Below are 15,405 nucleotides of genomic sequence, written 5' to 3'. Positions count from 1 at the left end.
CAATCTGTGCAATTGTGAAACAGACCTAGTTTGCCATGTTATGTGGTGCATATGGTATACAAGCTTAGCCAGAGTGATACAGAATAAGGAGAAAATGAGATTTGGTTACGATGGTAATAATATCTGAATCCTTTGTTATTAACCTGTGCATGGTTACAACAAAAATTTCTAATAAATATATCCTTATACTAATCTAGTCCAAATATATATACACAAGCTCTATTTTCATATTTTTATTGCGTTTGTGTGTTTAAAATCCCCCCACACTACTAGACACAACTATGACCACAGATTGCAATGACAGACACACCAGTAAAACAATATTGCTATGGGTGATCCATCCAATACATATCACAAGTGCCAAAAATTAGTTTTTGTCAGCCAAATTTTGCGTATTTCTGATGTGTTCTTGATATTGGCATCAGCTAAACAGCGCAGTAAACCTACATTTTTATTTTTTAGATTGAATAAAAATCAATCCATAGCCCTAGTGAGTCTTTAGAATAAATGAGATACACAGCACAGTTACCTAAAACCCTTGTTTCTCATTTTTACTTAATACTTGTGCATATTTAAAGTCACCTCAGCATTTCAATGTTCACTGTAGCATTAATAATTTCTAACTTTCTCTCACTTACAACGTGGGGATATTTTGGTTGGTATTTTAGTAAACTGGGCACTAATGAAAGGAATGAGCCTGACAATCACGGAGTTGAAAGACCTCTGTTTAACCACAGAACAGACCGGGTATGTGCAACACTTGCAGTAGCAGCAACACTATTATCATGTCACTCTGCCAATGGACAAGGTCATTCAGGAAGGACCACACTGAGGTGCAATTTGTGTCCCATTAATCCATGACCTCTCTGCTGAGACAGCAGAACAGAGTGCCAGCCAGAGTGGAGATTTCTGTGATGTGCACATCTGCTCATTATGTATAAGGCACTTCATTACAGATTCATTAAAGAGTGGGCAACAAATGACAGCAACTTCCATACCCTACTGACCCAAGCTGGATGAAAGCAGAAACACTGAGGTAAAAATCTATGGCATCTCTTCATTCTCCTTTGTTGACTTAGCACAAAGGCTTAAAGGAACTTTGATGCATGCATGCTCTGTGCTGACTAGTTTATAGAAACTCTATTTATTTTACAGCTATTTTGGTTTTATTTTTAAATCTTGGCTTTCATGTTTGCCTTGCATACCTGTTACCTTTATTTCCCCCAGCATCTTCTGTGTAGTCTCACCTCATTGAGTTTATTTATTTCTTCCCATTGATTCAGCAAAATTTCCACCACCTCGCTGTGACCATTTTTAGCAGCTAAATGCAGTGCAGTGTTTCCTTCCTTTAAATGTAAACATCCAGAAACATGATGTAAGCCCCAAATTCAGTACAGGGTGTTGCAATTACAAGAAAACAACAGCTTCTGGACTTTAGGGAGATATTTAAATACAAGGCGTTGTGGTCTCTTCATCTACTGGACATAGACAATATCAGATCATAGGCCTGCACCTCAAAAAGGGAAGCAGCAGCTCCATGGGATATTCAGATATTTTCCCAATACTGAGGAAATCTGAGTTAGCACAGGGAAAGGAAGATATAAGGATGTGGTGGCTGTATCAGTCTCTCTGCAACTTCCCTGAAGTTTTTGAAGTATCCACCTATGGAACGGCCTGAAATCTCTGCCTACCCTGCAACCAAGTAAAGAAAACCCAGCCCTCAAGAGGGTAAGGCAGGGGGAAAATTGTAAAGCGTTTCCAATGGAATTTTGTTTCATTATACAGATTTCTCCATGAAAGGAATCTAGGTCTGGCTAAACGCATCTTAAAAAGCAACGACTTACAAAGATTGAGGGCCAAAACCTCAGTTGGTGTAAAATGGTGTAGTACCACTAAAATAAATGAAGTTATCTTCACTGTTTTCCCCCTGCCTTACACCATGCTCAGATATTTACAAAAAGAAAACAACAAAAATAAAACAAGCACACACACCTGTGGTAAATAGCAGAGGGAGAAGAACTATGGGCACCAACAGATATGCACGCTCCCCCACCCCTCCACCCCAACTCCCAGCTCTGGGACTGTCAGGAGACAGGGAGAGGGGGGAAGCGAGCTGCTGGCTGGGGTTTGATCAGCCTGAGCTCGGGGGGGGTCACAAGGCAGAAAGGTCCTGCAGCTCAGGCTGGGCAAACCCTAGCTGGCAGCTTGCTCCCCCTCTCCCATCCCTTCCTGCTGACAGCCCCAGGGGCAGGGCTGGGCCACATTAGCATATCTACTACTATTCCCCCCAGCTTGGTGTCAACTGCAAACTTGCTGATGATGTACTCTATGCCATCTTCCAGGTTGCTTATGAAGCCACTGAACAAAACCAGCCCCAGGACCGACTCCTGGGGCACTCCACTTGATACCAGCTGCCAACTAGACATCAAGCCATTTATTACTACCCTCCAAGCCTGATGCTCTAGCTAGTTTTCTATCCATCTTACAGTCCATAAGCCCATACTTCCTTAGCTTGACTGCCAGAATGTTGTGGGAGACCATATTAAAAGCCTTGCTAAAATCAAGGTATACCACATTCACTAGTCTCCCCGCATACACAGAGCCTGTCATCTCGTCATAGAAGGCAATCAGGTTGGTCAGGCATGACTTGCCCTTGGTGAATCCATGCTGACTGTTGCTAATCACCTTCTTCTCCTTCACCTTCTCCTCCTCCTCCAAGTGCTTAGAAACGGATTCCCCAAGGATCTGCTTAATGATTTTTCCAGGGACTGAGGTGAAGGTGACTGGTCTGTAGTTGCCTGGATCCTCCTTTTCTTAAATATGGACACTATATTTACCCTTTTCCAATCATCCGAGACCTCTCCTGATCATCCTAAGTTTTCAAAGATTTTGGCCAGTGACTCTGCAACCTCATCAGCCAACTCTCCCAGCACCCATGGGTGCATCCCATCTGGCCCCATGGAATCGTATATGTTCAGCTTTTCTAAAGAGTTCCTAACCTGTTCTTTCATTACTGTTGGCTGCTCACCTCCTCCCCAAACTGTGCTGCCAGATGCAATAGTCTGGGAACTAACCTTACCTGTGAAGATTGAGTTGAAGAAGACACTGAGCACTTCAGCCTCTTCTGCATCCTCTGTCACAAGGTTGTCTCCCCCATTCAGTAAAGAACCCACACTTTCCCTGATCCTCCTCTTGCTACCAGCATACTTGTAGAAATCCTTCTTGTTACCCTTCAAGTCTCTTGCTAGCTGCAACTCCAATTGTGCTTTGGCCTTCCTGACTTCATCCCTGGGTGCCCGAGCAATGCTCTTATACTTGTCTCTATTTGTCCAAGTTTCCACTTCTTATTAGCTTCCTTTTTGTGACTTAATTTACTGAAGAGTTCCCTGATAAGCCAAATTGGGCTTCTGCCATACTTGCTAGTCTTCCTACACATTGGGATGGTTTGTTCCTGCACCCTCAGTAAGGCTTCTTTCAAATATAGTCAGCTCCCCTGGACACTTTTTCTCCTCAGGCTGGCCTCCCAGGGGATCCTGCCCATCAGTTCCCTGAGCAAGTCAAAGTCTGCTTTTTTGAAGTCCAGAGTCCTTACTTTGCTGCTCTTCATCCTTCCTTTCCTCGCCGCCGAAGTCACCATAGCCACCTGTGGGCGGGTTCCTGCTCACCGCCACCACACCCCTGCCACTACCACTGCCGCCTGTGGGCAGTCGCTGTGCCCCCCCAGCCTCAGGAGGCACAAGTCATTCATGACCCAGAGACTTTCAACAGGCCTATCTCCAGTTTCATACTGGAGTTCTCAACCATCATACAGCTCTTTTACATAAAGTGCAACTCCTACTCTTCTTCCCTGTCTGTCATTCTTGAACAGTTTAGACTCATCCATGACAGCGCTCCAGTCATGCAAGCTATCCCACCAAGTCTGTTATTCTGATCATGTCATAGCTCCATGACTGTACAAGGACTTATAGTTCTTCCTACTTGTTTCCCAGGCTCCATGCATTTGTGTATAGGCACCTGAGGTAAGTTGCTGATTGCCCTGATTTCTCAAGTATGAAAACACCTCTCCTGTTGCCCACTCCTGCTTGCTCTTCCTCCAGGTCTCCCACTTCCCCACTTTCCTCATGCTCAGGCAGTTCAGGAACACCACTAGGTGTCTGTCTGCATCTTTATGTGTCACAATAGCTTTGAAAACTAAGCCTGAAGCAGCATGCCCAAAGTCACACAGGAAGTTGACAGCAGAGCAGAGAAATGAAACCAAGACTCCCAATTCCTAGGTCAGCAGCTTAACTACTCAACCATATTTCCTCTTCTAGTATTAGCTTTGGATTACATCATCTATATTAATAATAGACATCAAAAAGCTTCCAGATAATAAGCACTGAGAGTTCCACAGTTCTTCAAGGGTCACCCAGTATCACTAACCTAATCTCTTGGGCTATTCTTATAAACCATACTATTGTCTCCGTAGGTGTAAGTCTTTCAGTTACACAAGTAACTACACTGGGCTCATTTATAAACTTTAGGCACCATTATATTTTGATTTATATGGAAAAGAAAAGCTTACCTGATCCTTTTCAGAGGTGAACATCTTGAGGGAAATCAAACTGTTTATCATGTCAATATGGCCTTTTTCAGCTGCCAGAAGAAAGGGTTTTCTACCTTTCTGGAACAGTGTCATCAGAAGAAAGACATTAATATTGCAGAACTTTCACCAGTAAGGATATGCTATATTGTTGTGGATAAAAATGTGCATATGCTCCATATATATATATAAACATACAAAGATCTGGAGCCTAACTTTGTACAGGAAAAGGAAAATTTCCTTAGGGTGAGAACTGGATTAATTACCTCAAAGAAGCATTTATAACCTGACCAAAAAGTCTAAAACAGTAATAATGGAAACAGAAACTGCACCAAACTGTTACTTCTTTTGGAGACATATTCAGAGGAAGGATAATTTCATTAAAGCATGAGGTTCTCTATAAAGGACATTATAGATGTCTAAAGACTTATTTTTATTAAGCATTGCATATGACCAGAATTCTGAAAATACCATCAGCTACAGATCTCTGTGGCAGTCATAGAGGCTGAATGCAATGTCCAGTACTAGAAACTTCAGAAGATGCAAGACACTCCATAATGGACAACTATGAAATAACCTGCCCCTGGAGAGAAATTTTCTTTCTAATCAGGTCAGTTAGCTTATGGCCTGAAGCATTAGATTTGCTTCCCTGATTAAACTTCTATGTTCCTTTTGCTGACTCTAATGCAAGTTGTGCGGCTGAGAACTTGCACAGTCAGATAAATACAGCCAATGGGGTTCAGAGGTGTTTTGCCTCTTGCAGGAGCATAGCATATTTATTTTTGGGGATATGAAACTGCCACTTCACAAGGCAAACTTCTAAAGTGAGATCGTAATGTAGCAAGGCAAGAGGAGATATTTGAGCAAAATGCAGGTCCCTCACACTGCTAAAAATCCAAAGTCCATATATAATAGCCAACTAAAAGCTAATACCCTTCATCATTGAAACAGACCTCACAATCTCAAGGTAACAAACCCATAAATCCTATAAGTAACTGGGCACATGCTGTACCTTATCAGGCTTGTTTAATTCATTCAGGCGAAGATCCTGGATAAAGTAATCCACTATTTTAACATTATTGTTCTGAGCTGCAAAGTGCAGGACGTTCATCCCATCCTAAGGAAAATAAAAGTAAGCTTTTTAAGATTTGATTAGACTTCCTCTCAACATAACAACATGTTTAATGTTAGTTAAAATATGACACTGACAAACCTGATTCTTAGCCATTTGATCAGCACCAGCTTTAACCAACATTCTCATTATGTCTAGGTTTCCAGACCAAGCTGCAAGATGAATTGCTGTCAGCCCATGCTGCAAATAAAATAAGAAAGGCAGAAATTGTATTTAAAATACCCGACATGCCACAATTCATGTCTTGTATGATAACTTTGACGAATGAGATGGAGCTGATTTTATTCTCCAGGTTTTAGGGCTTCCCCGCTAATATTGTCACTAGAGATGGGTGGCTAAATGTGGACATATACATGGGGGTAACCATGGTGGCTCTTTTTTTTTTTCTTTGTCCTGTGTTTCTTCCCTTACAATGTCTCCAGTAAAATTCTTAGGGCACCCTATCCACTTTTGTGCCTCTTCCCTCAGACTCATTAATTAAAAGATGTAGAGCTAATTAGCTTAGATGCTGCACTGGTGGCTTTTGGTTCCAGAGCTAACACAAGCACCACTTGTTTGACTATCTCTGCACAGCACTTCCTTCTATGATACAGATGTCCCCTGAAGTCTTCCAGATCTGTATAGATAAAGATTTAAAGGACTCTTTATTTTTCCTCCCAACTTGTTCACTTTGTATATATGTGTTCACTGCAATGCACACCTTCCCCCAAGGTCTAAAACACAATGCAGAGACAGTGTAAGGAGCCTGCAGGAAGAATTGGAAAGCCTTGCACGGTCAAGGAACTGTGACGTGATTGAAATAACAGAGACTTTGTGGGATAGCTTGCATGACTGGAGCACTGTCATGGATGGGTACAAACTGTTCAGGAAGGACAGGCAGGGGCGAAGAGGAAGAGGAGTTGCACTTTATGTAAAAGAGCTGTATGATGGTTGTGAACTCCAGTATGAAACTGGAGATGGACCTGTTGAAAGTCTCTGTGTTAAGGTTAGAGAGGAGAGTAACAATGGTGATGTGGTGGGTGTCTGATATAGACCACCAGACCAGGATGCTGAGGTAGATAAGACTTCCCTCAGACAAGTGGAAGAAGTTACCAAAATACAAGCCGTGGTTCTCATGGGGGACTTCAATCACCCTGGCATCTGCTGGGAGGGCAATACAGCAGTGCACAGGCAATCTAGGAAACTTTTGGAGAGCATTGGAGACAACTTCCTAGTACGAATGTTGGAGAGACCAACTATGGGCCACGCTCTTCTTGAACCTGCTGCTCACAAACAAGGAAGAATTGTTGGGGGATGTGGCAGTGGATGGCAACTTGGGCAGCAGTGACCACGAGATGACTGAGTTCAGGATCCTGAGGAAAGGAAGGAAAGAGAGCATCAGAGTAAGGACTCTGGACTTCAGAAAAGCAGACTTCGACTCCCTCAGGAAACTGATGGGCAGGATCCCCTGGGAGGCCAGTCTGAGGGGAAGAGGTGTCCAGGAGAGCTGGCTGTATTTGAAAGAAGCCTTACTGAGGGTGCAGAAACAAAGTATCCTGATGTGCAGGAAGAATAGCAAGTGTGGCAAGCAACCAGCTTCGCTTAGCAGTGAACTCTTTGGTGAGCTTAACCACAAAAAGGAAGCTTACAAGAAGTGGAAGCTTGGACAAACAATTTGGGAGGAGTATAAGAATATTGCTTTGGCATGCAGGGGTAAAGTCAGGAAGGCCAAAGTGCAACTGGAGTTGCAGCTAGCAAGGAACATGAAGGGTAGCAAGAAGGGTTTCTCCAAGTACGTTAGCAACAAGAGGAAAGTCAGGGAAAGTGTGGGTCCCTTACTGAATGTGGGAGGCAACCTAGTGACAGATGATGAGGAAAAGGCTGAAATACTCAATGCCTTCTTCACATGCAAGCATCCCAGACTGCTGCACCAGGCAGCACAGTTTGGGGAGAAGGTGAGCAGCCAACAGTGCTGAAAAAACAGATTGGAGACTATTTAGAAAAGCTGGACATGTACAAGTCGCTGGCCATTACTTTTGAAAACTCATGGAGATCAGGGGAAGCCCTAGATAACTGGAAAAGGGCAAATATAGTGTCCATTTTTAAGAAAGAGAAGAAGGAAGATCCAGGGAACTACAAACCGGTCAGCTTCACCTCAGTCCCTGGAAAAATCATGGAGCAGGTCCTCAAAGAATCCACTTCTAAACACTTGGAGGAGAAGAAGGCAATTAGGAATAGTCAGCATGGACTGACCAAGGGCAAGTCATGCCTGACCAACCTGATTGCCTTCTATGATGAGACAACTGGCTCTGTGGATGTGGAGAAAGCAGTGGACGAAATATACTGACATTAGCAAGGCTTTTGGTACTGTCTCCCACAACATTCTTGCAAGCAAACTCAGGAAGTGTGGGTTGGATGAATGGATTGTAAGGTGAATAGAAAGCTGGCTGGATTGTCAGGCTCAATGGGTAGTCATTAATGGTTCAATGTCTAGTTGTCAGCCATTATCAAATGGATTGCCCCTGGGGTCTGTCCTGGGGTCAGTATTGTTCAGTATCTTCATTAACAATCTGGAAGATAGGATGGCTTGCACCCTCAGCAAGTTTGCAAATGACACCAAGCTCTGGGGTGTAGTAGATATGCTGGAAAGTAGGGCTAGGGTTCAGAGTGACCAGGAGAAGGATTGGGCCAAAAGAAATCTCATGAAGTTCAATAAGGACAAGTACAAAGTCCTACACTTAGGACAGAACAATCCCATGCACCACTACAGGCTGGGGACTGGCTGGCTAAGCAGCAGCTCTGCAGAAAAGGACCTGGGGGTTACAGTGGACAGTAAAATGGATATGAGTCAGCACTGTGCTCTTGTTGCCAAGAAAGCAAACAGCATACTGGGCCGCATTAGTGGAGAGTTGCCAGCAGATCAAGGGAAGTAATTATTCTGCACTGGTGAGGCCATATCTGGAGTACTGTGTTCAGTTTTGGGCCCACCACTATAGAAAGGATGTGGACAAGTTGGAGAGAGTCCAGTGGAGTGCAACAAAAATGTTTGGGATCTGGGGCATATGACTTCTGAGGAAAGGCTGAAGGAATTGGGTTTATTTTGTCTACAGAAAAGAAGACTGATAGGCTGCATCCAGACAAGCATGGCCGTGTGGTATGTAGCACATTCAGGTGTTCTTTGTGCTGCAAGGAAGCAGCACGGGGTAGGAGGGTTGATCCTGGGAGATCCCAGGGTAAAAAAAAACTTGTGGAAAAAAAAGCAGGATGGTGCACATGGGGGCAGTGCATGCCACCCAAAACTGGAGCCTGGCCAGCCAGAGCTATACTCCGGCTGCTGGCCACACACCAAGTGGCAGGATTGCTATGGCTGCAGCTTCCCCAGCTGCCAGGAACCCAGGTAAGGGTGCTGGGGCCAGCACAGTTGCTGGTCCCAGCCTCCCCTACCCCATCCGAGGTAACCTGTTGCATGCAGGGGTTGTGTGGCACAAGCATTCCCCAGGCACAAGGTGTGCTGCTGCTTCTTGTCCCTTGGGAAACAAACGTCCATGCTCTTGTTGACATGACCAGAGAGTATTTGATATCAGCCTTTAACTACCTGAAGGGTGGTTTGAAAGAGGATGGAGCTAGACTGTTCTCAGTGGTGGCAGGTAACAGAACAAGGAGCAATGGTCTCAAGTTGCAGCAAGGGAGGTTTAGGTTGAATATTAGGATAAACCTTCTCACTGGGAGAGTGGTGAAGCACTGGAAAAGGCTACCTAGAAAGGTGGAAGAATCTCCATCTTTGGAGGTTTTTAACGCCCAGCTTGACAAAGCTCTGGCTGCAACAATCTAGTTGGCGATGGTCCTACTTTGAGCAGGGGGTTGGACTAGATGACCTCCTGACATCCCTTCCAGCCCTAATGTTCTATGATTCTATGATCTTCATGAGTTTATCCAGGAGTCAGCATAATAGGACTTTAATTGTGACTGCAGATTCAGAGTGGTCCTGCAATATAAATATTAAACAGCAGCACAGCAACAAGTACATGTGGAACAGACATCACTCAGTGTATAGATTTAAAGAAAGGGGATAGGCAGCTGATTTTGAACTTGTTTGAGTTTGTGGCTCCTAAGTCTGCATCAAAGACCTTTTTAAACACATAGGGAAAAAAGAAAACTCGATTAAAAAACAAGTCATTTGTAATAACTTACAGTTTTGCTCACACTAACGCAAGTGCAATTAGTCATAGACTTTAATAAAAAATATTATTATTGTTTGCAAGAGACATCATTTTAAATTCTCTGTGTAAATTCCTCATGATGGAAAAAGTGTTTGCATGTATTTTCAGGTAGAAGAAAATTACATGATTAACAACATTTACTAATTAAAAGCTAATCCTTGAAAACCTAATATAATTAGAGCAAGATGTTCAGAGGCATGTTTAATAAGACCAACAATGCACACCTTTGGAAATCCAGTCTTAAAATGCTCCTAATAGGTGGTTCTAGGGGTGCACCGATAAAGATTTTCTTGGCCAATACTGATAGCTGATTATTAACTAACCTTATCAGCTGATATTGATCTGATAACCAATTTATTTTGAAATGCATGGCATTTTAAAGTACTGACAGAAATCAACTTTTTTTTGGTGCACATTAGCAGCCTCCTACATCACATGTATCAGTGTCCCAGTGCTTAAAAATGGAAGCGGGTGCACTTGAACTAAAGCTTGTTGAATGAGCTTTAGTTCAAGTGCCACTGCTACCATTTTTAAGTGTAGGGATGCTTTTAAGTGGAGCAGAGCCGAACAGGGTGAGGGGAGAAGCAGGCTGCTTGCAGAGGCTCAGGACTCTCCACTCTGCTGCCTTTGCCCCAGGAGCCCGCACTGGCTGCACACCCCCTGCCCACCTGGCAGCAGTGGACACAACTTGCTGCCCCCACTTCTGCCAGCAGGAAGGGAGCACGTGGCCAGCGCAGGGCTTCTGAGGAAAAGGCAGCAGAGCAGAGAACCATGCTGCCCAGCTGCATTCCTGGCCATATGCGTGCATGCAGCCACACACATGCATGCGGTGCCCCCTGGGTCTCATTCCCAGCAGCCTCAAGTAGGGCCCCTTGCAGGCTTGAATGCCGCCCGCCTGCAAAGGGAAATCTGCCATTTTCCGAGGGAGCCCAGGAATGCAGGGGCCCCAGCCCTGCAGGAGAGAGGGAACCCAGGTGTCCAGGGCCCTGGCCAGAAGGCATAATTATCAGTAAGCATTATAAGCTACAATAGCCAAAAAGCCAATAGCCAATAATGTCATTTTCCCTTTTATTGGTGCCAATCCCAAATGCAACAGATATATTGGTGCACCTCTAGATGGTTCCATGAAATTTGTCCTCAATTTCTTTACTACTCAAAATATATTTAAAAAGCTAGAAAGCAGCAACTAAAAATAATTTATCACAGAGGATATTTTAATGTTGCTCAGAAACAAATTACCCAAACACAGATGATACAGACTTGGAATTCATACCGATTAAAATTACACAATGCTTGACTCAACAGCAAACTTCCTAAAGGCCCTTTCCGAGTCACTTTTACAGAGGATTATTGTTCAAAGACAATTGTCCACTGCTTATAAAATCATTCTGTAAGCATTATACAATACAGTTATTCATTTTAGACCATTCCATATTAACCATGCAGATGGTTTGCAGCTTGTCAGACAAAAGCACATAATAATATAGCTAAATAAGTGTAAACATTTTGCTTACAACATTACAAAATTTACTTAAATATTGATATTATTGGAGAGGACAATTAAGTTTTGAAAATACAACTCTATTGTTCCTTGCTTCTATATAAAAGTATTTTATCCCAAGACAAATTTAGAGCTGCAACACAACCTGACATGCACAAGATATAAAAAAGTTGATTCAGTTGCAAACCCTGGCTGTGGTAAACAGGCTTGGTCCTATGATTTTATATCTACCTTTCAGAAAGACCTCCACAGTTGGTGTAGGGTAACTACTCAGCCATGCTAAAGGCTTGTCAAGATCCTGTTCCATCTCTCTTCACCTATAAGGTATATGAATCAATTAAGGGAAGGGGAGAGTTTGTGATATGCAGACAGACATCAGCATGCAAATGACACAATGTTCTTCCTTTTGAACATTGAATATGTTCCTAAATTACATATTACATGCATTTTTCCAGTAGCTGGCCCATAAAGGGACTCAAATAGGACTGAAGAGCAAGCCATGCAAGGAAAGGCTGACAGATATGGGACTGTTCAGCCTAGAAAAGATAGGACTTTGGGGGGGATTTAGTGGCAGCTTACAAATATATCAAGGGTAAGCATCAGGGGCTAAGCAAACAACTATTCACCCAAGTGCCCCAGGGGAAAACCAGGAGCAACAGTCATAAACTCCTAGAAGAAGGTTTCAGACTAGATATAAGAAAAAACTTCTTCACAGTTCATGTGACCAGACTCTGGAATAGACTCCCAGTGGAGGTGGTGCAGGCAACTACACTGGAGATCTTCAAAAAGAGACTGGACGCACACCTTTCTGGGGTTACTTGACCCCAGCAGTCTTTCCTGCCCAGAGCCGGGATGCTGGACCTGATGATCTCATGAGGTCCCTTCCAGCCCTAAACTTTTGTGAATCTGTAAATGAAAACACACTGGCCCAAACTCAGTCTAAACAGAATGGAAATGGTACTGACAGATAAGGAGAAGTCACCTAGTGGGTATGGTAGCCATGGTGATTGCCTCCTTGACTGAGTGGGATTTACCTAGGCTTTCGTGAAAATACTTGTTTATTTATTCAATTTATATGCCTCCCTACCAAACAAAGCAGTATGCAATTTAGGGGTACACCTCTGCATCTTCTCTTACCCTGGAGTGCCAAGGAACTTGAGTTGTTTGAATGCCTCTGTCATCTCACATACAGCATGTATCTTGGTTGTGGACTTTACAGCAATTTTTCGTGCCTTTTCTACTTGAATACTAGAATATTGTAAAACACATGTGAAACTATCCTTAAAGACCTCTCAGAAGTCACAACTGGTTTACAGTGGGATAACCTGCTGCTTGCTTAAGCAGAAAAGAATTACCCTAGTACTTCAAAGACTGTACTGGTCTTACATTCACTTCAGGTTGCTGTTTTTAAAACACAGCTTTACTTATAATATAGCTGCTTCAAATGCCTCTATTGGCTAAGGTTAATTGAGATAAATTCACTTTTCAGACTACACATACACATTTAATCTAGTACTGTCAGGGCGTGTCTACACATCACTGTGCTTTAGTATTTTCTTTTGGAAGTATTAAAGCACAGCACAGTAACCATCTGTACTGCATGCAACATGTACACAGTAAGTGCATGGTTAAATTTTGCCACTACTTCACTATAGCGGTGCGCTAAAATGGGGGAGCACGCCGCTATGGTGAAGTAGCCGCCAATCATGTGTAGACTCGTGTGATCGCTATGTCGCCATGGCGCACCATATAGCAATGTAGGACATTGCTACGGTAATATAGGGTGATTTGTAGATGCACCCCAAATGCCCAATTCTGTATCTACTGAAGTTGACGGCCAATGGAACAGAATATTCTACAGAATAAAGAGTAGCTTTATTGCAAATGCTTGCCAAAAAACATATGCAACCGTAATAAAATACCCAGGTGGAAGAAACGTGGCTATAAAAGTTAAGACTAGTGTCTTGGCACATTTTCCTGATCAAACCAGTCACCTCATTTTTCCTTTTGCTGCTTCAATTAGGATTTCCATTTGCAACAGACAGTCAACATTTGCACAATTTAATGTATAAGCCTACTCACAAGGCAACTTCCTTTCCCTCTTTGGGACTCAACACTGACTTCATAGTCAAGTGCTCTGCATTACCTTACATTTAAAACACACCTTGCTTTGGCATTTTAGAAACCTATGGATACCACATGTAGGAGAAATGGATCACACAATGAAGTAATCTTAAATTTTACAGATAATTATTTGTCCTCCCCAGCTCACAACAAAAAACATAGTCAGGATTTCTCAATGTAAGTTCTTTTTTGTGAAAGAACAAAAGCATGAGAAGTTTTCCATGGAAAATAAATATTTAGAAAGGATATAATTATTCCTAGGTACTTTACAAAATATCTCAAACTGAAGGTTTTGAGAAAGCTAAACCCCTCTTCTCTCTTAAGGTCCTCAGAATAATAAATTCCAAATGCAGGGAGGAAAGAAAAACAACATAATTAATGTAGGTTGTGTTTAAAAAAATACAAAACCTAATTATTCATACTTTTTTTTTCAGAAGCCATCTTACCACACAGAGTTATCTGATGCAGAGACGACTGTAGCAGGGTGAGGGGCCCGGGACAAATCAGCTTGTGTGGGGCCTGGACACAGCAACAGTGGGGGAGGGGGAAGAGCTGGATGCGAAGCTGGTCCGGCTCCACAGGGGCCCCAAAGCGCGGGGCCTGGGGCAGTCGCCCCAATTCGGCTCCCCCTCTCCCCCAGGGAGAGCCCTAATCTAATGTACAAAGTCTGTTAAAAAAAGTATTGAGACTAAACATGTATTTGTAGTACAAAGTATTAGGTAGAGGGCATGGCTTTGCTGAACATGGTCTGGGCAAGTTGGGACTCCTCTAGACAGGTTTGCTGCTTATAGTGTTTCCACAGTTTTCTGTGGCCAGCAGTTGAAGTAAGATTGTTTGTGTCGTGCGTCCCCTTTTGTTATGTCAGAGCATCCAGAACAACGTGTGTACTTTAAATTTTGCATGGAAATTGGTAAAACGGCAAATGAAACATTTGAAATACTTAAAATAGCATTTGGTGATGACACTATGAGCCATGGAAGAGTTTTTGAATGGTATCATCTGTTTAAGGAAGGATGATCATCGGTCAAAAGTGATGAGTGTTCCAGGCACCCTTCAACATTATGAAATGATGAAAATGTGGCAGCGGTTCACAGTTTGATTTGAAATGACAGGTGATTGACTGTCCAAGAGATAGCAGAAGAAGTTGGAATTTTTGTTGGTTCATGTCATTCAATTCTAACCGGTGATTTGGGAATAAAACAACCAGAAAAACCACCAGAAAAGTGGGTGTCCGACTCTTGGATGCTTCACCACAAAAACGTACCTGCCCACTCAGCACAGCTTGCGAAGCAATTTTTAGCCAAATTTTAGCCAAACACTGTATCCCACAAGTGCTGCAGCCTCCATATTCACATGATATGGCCCCATGCAACATTTTTGTCTTCTCTCAACTAAAGAAAACCTTGAAAGGAAGAAGATTTTGTGATGTGGAAACCATGAAACAAAATTAGGCTGAGCAGCTTTTAGCTGTTCCACAAGTTGCTTATCAAAGGGGCTTCCAACAATGGTAGAAACATTGAGAGAAGTGTGTGGCTGCAGAAAGAGCATACTTTGAAGGAGATTAAGCTGAAACCCCTGTAAAAAATATATTTTGTTTCCTTATAGCATCAGTCTCAATACTTTTTGAACAGCCCTCATATACTTTCTCCTATATCTTTTACAGTATAACTCAAGTTGATTAGAAGATTTTCAACTAAACATTTTTTTCACTTTCCATAGAAAATATCAGTTTGTTGAAGGTTTCACAGATCCAAGGTGAATGTTTTGGCTAAAGCAACAGACAGCAGACAGGCCAACTGGTTAGGACATTCGTCTGGGACATGCAGAAGGCAGGACAAGGTAACATCTTGAGGCACCTACACAAGTG

General features: G+C 42.8%; 1 protein-coding gene across 2 annotated transcripts in view; it reads right to left on the bottom strand.

Moving 5' to 3' along the window:
* ANKDD1B (ankyrin repeat and death domain containing 1B) overlaps positions 1-15,405 on the bottom strand; it is a 49,824-nt gene that overhangs the window by 20,438 nt on the left and 13,981 nt on the right. For both annotated transcript variants that reach the window (XM_019482397.2, XM_014594702.3), the window contains exons 4-7: positions 5,796-5,894; positions 5,595-5,699; positions 4,565-4,663; positions 1,248-1,346 (exon numbers count right to left, since the gene is read on the bottom strand). In XM_019482397.2, the coding sequence (XP_019337942.2) occupies positions 1,248-1,346; positions 4,565-4,663; positions 5,595-5,699; positions 5,796-5,894 (402 nt within the window). The remainder of the gene's footprint in view (positions 1-1,247; positions 1,347-4,564; positions 4,664-5,594; positions 5,700-5,795; positions 5,895-15,405) is intronic.

The sequence above is a fragment of the Alligator mississippiensis genome, chromosome 3, assembly GCF_030867095.1.
Source record: "Alligator mississippiensis isolate rAllMis1 chromosome 3, rAllMis1, whole genome shotgun sequence".
NCBI lineage: Eukaryota > Metazoa > Chordata > Crocodylia > Alligatoridae > Alligator > Alligator mississippiensis.
The sequence above is the reverse complement of the archived record's forward strand: the minus strand, read 5'-3'. Positions and strand labels throughout refer to the sequence as shown.